Source organism: Hypomesus nipponensis, chromosome 2 (assembly GCF_054491055.1).
Source record: "Hypomesus nipponensis isolate SF chromosome 2, ASM5449105v1, whole genome shotgun sequence".
NCBI lineage: Eukaryota > Metazoa > Chordata > Actinopteri > Osmeriformes > Osmeridae > Hypomesus > Hypomesus nipponensis.
Genome location: NC_140362.1, coordinates 11,402,780 through 11,408,779, shown reverse-complemented (window position 1 = coordinate 11,408,779; position 6,000 = coordinate 11,402,780). Strand labels below are relative to the sequence as shown.

The window sequence follows — 6,000 nt, the reverse complement described above, 5'->3', positions numbered from 1 at the left end:
GTAAACAGTCAATACAACTAAACGTGTGTTGATGTCAAAATGTTTATGGACCCAACTGTGCATATTTGAAAGATAGGCAGATACAAGTCTATAGACTGATATATCAGTAATAGCTGTACTTGGAAGATCCCAAAGACTGTAACTGCTCAAACTGCTTGTGTTCCATACGTCCAGTAGAGCAACAGACACAAGCTATCACTGAAGTCCAACTAAGTCGCAGTCTTAAATGTTTTGGCTTATAACAATTTACAAGACGATGGAGCAACGCTATTAATTCTGTCGTGCATGTCCGTTGCAACATTAGTAAGGAACGCAGTGTCTCAGTACTCATAAATAGCTCCGAAACACCAGGGGGCAGTGAATGAATAGTGTCACAACTGCATTTGCAGAGAACATCGAGATAATGTAAACAAAGAATATTGACCACCAACTTAAGGCACTTGTCTTCAGACAGATGTTAGCAATATAATACAGTTAAAGTTCAAATTTGATGGATTTTTAAAATGGACAGTTGTCAAGGAATTGCACGGGTTTCCAGCGATCCAAATTGTTTGGATATCGCTTTATGAGAAACACTCCAGTTGTGTTTTGCTTCCATCTTTCAAAGCCTAGCTAAGCTGTACGTGAAGTTTTTTAAGAAGGTAAAATGGGTGGGAAAATATAGTCTCCATTTCAACATTTCATTGTTTAATATTCTAGATCATTTTTATTTGCACGTTTGTGCATCTTTAAAGTATGTGCATTACCAGGTAACAGAAAGCATGATTTCTGTAATAGCCCACCCCCCTGGATTTGTCTCGATAGTTTGTTGGCATGTTCAATGACAATTACTAACCATCTCCGTTTTACTCTTCATTTCCCATCCCAAGTTTACTGTTCCACGATGGCCGGTAGGGGACGTGGGCGCGGAAGGGGCCACATGAGCTTCAGTGTGGAAGCAGTCGGGATTGGGAAAGGGGAAAATTTGCCCCCTTCCATTCTCCAGCCCACTCCTCTTTTCCCCGTAAGTTAATTCTGTCATCTGTGACGTGTATTTTATCCCTCTCATATATTTAGCTACAATAATATCTGACTACAAAGCGCTGTGTGTTAGGAAGGAATACTTAAAATATAAGAAAGGCTAAAGTGAGTATTTCTATGCCTTGGTAGCCTATGGAACACAAGCCGGTACCTCTGGTGATGGGAGAGGACTTAGAGTACATGCTAGCCCTGAAGCAGGAGTTCAGAGGTGCCATGAAGACCCTGCCATTTTACATCCGTCCTGCTGCCCCACAAAAAGGTCTGCTTGGCATGTCTATGACATAAATGTGTCGTAGACCGAATCACAAACTCAAAATGTTGTACATAAAAGCCTTCCAAATAAACAAATATATTTTAGTGCCATCGTTTGATAGTAGTTTTGGCAGTTTTATAGTGCTTGCCTTTGAAGGAGTGTGATCAGGTAAACACTTGATATATGAAAGGAGAGGGTCCGGATGGTTCTGTCCCAATACATATCTCTTTAATTTACAGATGTGGAGCGTTATTCTGATAAGTACCAGAACAACGAGCCTACGGACAATACTATTGAGTGGAACCCTGGTGAGTCTGCAGTGCAGCAAAGTTTCAATAACCTTGCATGGTGCTGAGATCCAGGTTGCTCATTCTTGCCACTGCACCACAGTGATTACCGTATTCTACGAAAAATATGCTGCATTTTCTATAAGTTGCATCCCCCCAGAATTGGAACTTTCTGTTTGTAAATCAGAGTCTAGGCCGCACTGGAATATAGGCCGACTGTTTATTTACCCAACACCACTTTCACATAGGACAGCTTGGATAGCCATCTAACTAGACAACATTCACATTCACAATCAGGGTGAACACTCAAATGATTTAACTACAGACCATACATAGCATTACACATATCAAAACAGAACGAACACTAGAACCCCGAACAATGCTTATCTAACTAAGCTAATGCCCTTAACTTCGTAGCTTTTCAGCTTGCCGCGGGGCATTCTGGGTACTAAAAGCATTGTCGCTACAATACCAAGCAATGCACGAATGTAGGCGATCTTACAGTATTGTGTAACTCACTTCGGTTGTGGATAGTATGTCCAGTAGTGATGGGAAGTTCGGATCATTTTACTGACTCGGTTCTTTGAATTTCGTTCAGTAAAATGAACTAATCTTTTGGGGGGTGTTGCTCAATATTTTATAGCCAATTCCCTGGCCTAAATACGTCCACTGCAAACATTTATCATATTCTCGAGTATATGTTAGTGCATGTAAACCAGCAGATACTATTTTTGGTGTTGTTATGATGAGAGACCTATGCACTTTTGTAAAGCTCTCGGAAGTCAATTTGGATAAAAGCGTCTGCTAAATGCATATATATTTTTTTTAAGTATTTTTTATTGGGGTGGCAGCTGCCACCCCTTAGATCCGCCACTGCTACTATCCATTTGCCTACTTTAGCAAGTCACTATTTCCAAGCCCTGATAGTGTAACGACACAGTAAATAATTCATCTTTCAAGTAATAAGCCCCCGTTCAAGTGTTGAGCTTTAAATTAGCTGCACGGTCTGTAGAGATTTTGGGACAAAGCCACTTCTTTTGTTCTTAAACCTATAACCTGCTTCAAAATATAAGCCGTACAACCACAAGAAAACAGTAAAATCGGGGTACAGGCCGCGGCTTTATTTCCGAATACGGTATATGTCCTACCAAACTGCCACACAGAACATTTGCTCAGAGAAACTATTTGTTGGCAAATGGACAAATACGAAAACACAAAAACCTGGACAATGAGTCTCATTATTCATGATGATGCCAAACATGGTGAACGTTTAAACAGGGTGAGGGGGAGCTGAGACAGAACAGGAGAGAAACTGCTCAGCATGGACTAGTAGCAGCCAGCATGATCTGATTACCAGCATAATGTAGTTAAACAAAGATTAATGAAGTCAATAATATAATCCCATAAAGAGCATGAAATCATTCCCTGGTCCTTCCCAGATGTGACCGATGTAACAGAGTGTGCAACAGCCTGATTGAAGTTGTCAAGTGATCCAAACCATGTAAAATGGTAGAAATTAAAGTTGTCACTCTGAGCCTTGTTAGGTAACAATGTGTGGCTGCATTCTCCAAACTGGATTTGATGGAGATATGCTGAAGGATCATTTTAGAAAGGTCTCTGCTGTGTTTGAAGTTTAGTCAGTGTCCAAGAATGTGTATTTTGTTATCATTGCAGACTGGAAAAGATTGCCCAAAGAGCTTCGAATACGGGTGAGAAAACCCCAAAAAGAGAGTAAGTGAACTCTTATTTCCCAAATAATGTTAATTAAATTAACATTACATTGATTGACATACATTTTTACTTTTTTATTCTGTACATTTTAAAAGTCTGGTCTTCTCTCACACGTGTTACTGATATTTTGCCTTCATTTGTGTTTATTGAAGGAATAAAATGCTTGTATGCAAGTATACATTTAAACAGAATACAGTAAATATGATATGGTCTTAAGTTATTAGCTTGGTCTGCCTCAGCTAGCAAATGTACCTCTGGTCCTCCTTGCTCTGTAAGTTCTGGGCAGCTTGCATTGTATAGGTGAAGTGGCACAGACACAGGTGTCTTGAGAGGAGCTGCGTTTGTGTGACCCATGGTCTTTCTCCAGAGACACAAGGGAAACCATTTGCCTTTCTGCTTTCCATGTGAAAGGAGAGATAAGATAAAGCCATCGCAGGCAGACGACAAAGACACTTTCCGTCTCATGAAAAAATTATCCGCTTTTTATTTGTGGGGCTAAATATAGAGCAGTGTCATGAATGAGTGGCATTTGAAGGGAATGGAGGAAGACTGGGAGAGGGTTGGGGATAGATGATGGAAATTTGGTTCCCTAATGGCTCTCTTATCTTCCTTTTTATACCTCTTACACAGACACCTTCCTTACTGTGGAGGTTCCAGTGGGACCCAAACCTAGTAAAAAATCCAGAGTGGACAAGGAAGAGATCATATTAAAACTGGAGGTTAGTCCTTACTGCAGCTGCCACAGCTTCTTCATCACTTGGCCATTGGCATTCAGCAGAAACATACCAAGCATTGTGTTCTGTTGGCATGCAGCAAAGTAAACGATTATGGGAGAAGCTCTTGGTAAAAACTGAAAGCATCGCAGACACAATGTTTTATGTGTTTTCAGACGCTGGAGAAGAAAGAGGAGGAGGTGAGCTCGGATGATGAAGAGGGGGAGAAGAAAAAGCAAGAGGAGGAGGTGCAGGAGGGCGACAATGAGTACGACGAGGAAGAGTTTGAAGAGGTGTGCACCCTAACATGTTACATACCTTACCTTATCTTCATGACCTTAGCCAAACCCCCAACTAAAGTGTTGCTTTTTGTTTTTATTGACCAGGCACTATTCAAGCTATCTTGGATTACAAAATTGATGTCAATTTACATATTCACATTTCTAGTTGGAAAACCTCATCACATTTGTTTATGCTTTGGACCAGACTTAATCTGAGTTTGGGAAATAAACTCTCAGGTTAACCTTCTCCCTTTGAGAACTGTGGGTGCATTTTCATATGAATACTTTTTGATAGGAAATACAGGATTTGTGTTAAACCTCCATACAGAAGTTACCTCTGTGGTTCTCACCCTGTGTGGTGAGCATCTTTGTTTACTCCTGAGTGTGTCCTAATAAATCTCATGTCCCCATAGGAGACCGATTACATCATGTCCTACTTTGACAACGGAGAGGAGTTTGGGGGGGACAGCGATGACAACATGGATGAGGCTATTTACTGATGAAATAACTGGTTACCAAGCATGACGTTACTCAATGACTCCGGTGGGGGGAAAACATGTGACACTCCAGAACAGAGAAATTATAGTTATTGTTTTATTTTTGTAAGTTTGTAGGTTTTTACATGACTTGTAATGTTTTATAATGTTAGTTTTTTTTTTTTTGTGGGATGGTATATTTTTAATGGGGAAAAATATGTATCAATGTTGGTACACCAACATCTTTTCTATAAGCGATGACCATTCATTGTCAATTTCAACTTTTGCACTGTTTTTTAGCGTTTTGCTGTTTACAAGTCTGTTTTTAGACCAAGAGAAGTTTTAGATGTATAGATGTCCCGTCAATGTTTTTTTGTGTTGCGTATGTCTATATTTCTGTATTTTACAACATTTTTTAAGAGTTTTATATTAATGTTGTCTTAATCTTAATGTTTAAAAACATTTGTGCAGTGAAATAAGACATTTACATCATGCACATACTTTCTTTGTTCAAGAAAGATGTAGATAAAAAATGGCAGCTAATTCTTAATGATTTTGAGATATTTCTCTTGTTGAAGCAAAGCCTTCGTACACAAGTGCTCTTACCAATAGGTGGCGTCATACAGAGATATGCGTAAGCTCCAGACAAAACAAACCACTGTCAATACACCATGTTTACATAGCAACCACTACTTTATTATAGTAATCCAAAATGACTCATGATTACATGAAGTATGCACTTCTTCCTATACTGAAATTCATCATTCAAGTTTTTTTTGCACATAGGGGCACCTTAGATTGCATCGCATCATGTTTTCTTCACTGGAAGGGCAGACATGAGGGCACTTTATCACATCTTGCACACACTGAGCCGCCAAAGAGGGCACTTTATCGTGTTCATCTACCACAGAGGGCATCTAAGAGGTCACTTTTTCTGCATTGTTTTCCAACATGGGGCATCGGGAGCAATTGAGTCCACCAGTGGCAAGAATACATAGAGTGGACAGGAATCGATTTTATGTAAGAAGCTCTTGAGACAAATAAATACAGTGGTGTGGGCAGTCTAATGTAAATAGTGTGTGACAGGCTTACAGATGTTGCCGATACACCAGCCATCGTCATGGTGCTGGGAAGAAGCACAGAAATTTACATTGAGTACTATAGGTTTTACTTGAAGAGAGCCACTACAAAGTGGTCATACATTTGAACATCTTGTTGGGGGACATTGTGATCAAGCGC

General features: G+C 39.9%; 1 protein-coding gene across 1 annotated transcript; it reads left to right on the top strand.

The window, feature by feature from the left end:
* The first annotated feature begins 392 nt into the window (after window positions 1-392).
* On the top strand, window positions 393-5,255 carry polr3glb (RNA polymerase III subunit GL b). Its single transcript, XM_084669564.1, has 8 exons — window positions 393-641; window positions 870-1,003; window positions 1,150-1,279; window positions 1,513-1,581; window positions 3,235-3,291; window positions 3,922-4,010; window positions 4,181-4,297; window positions 4,699-5,255. Exons 2-8 carry the CDS (start codon window positions 884-886, stop codon window positions 4,783-4,785), a joined length of 669 nt encoding a protein of 222 aa, XP_084525690.1. The 5' UTR covers window positions 393-641; window positions 870-883; the 3' UTR covers window positions 4,786-5,255.
* The last annotated feature ends 745 nt before the right edge of the window (window positions 5,256-6,000 follow it).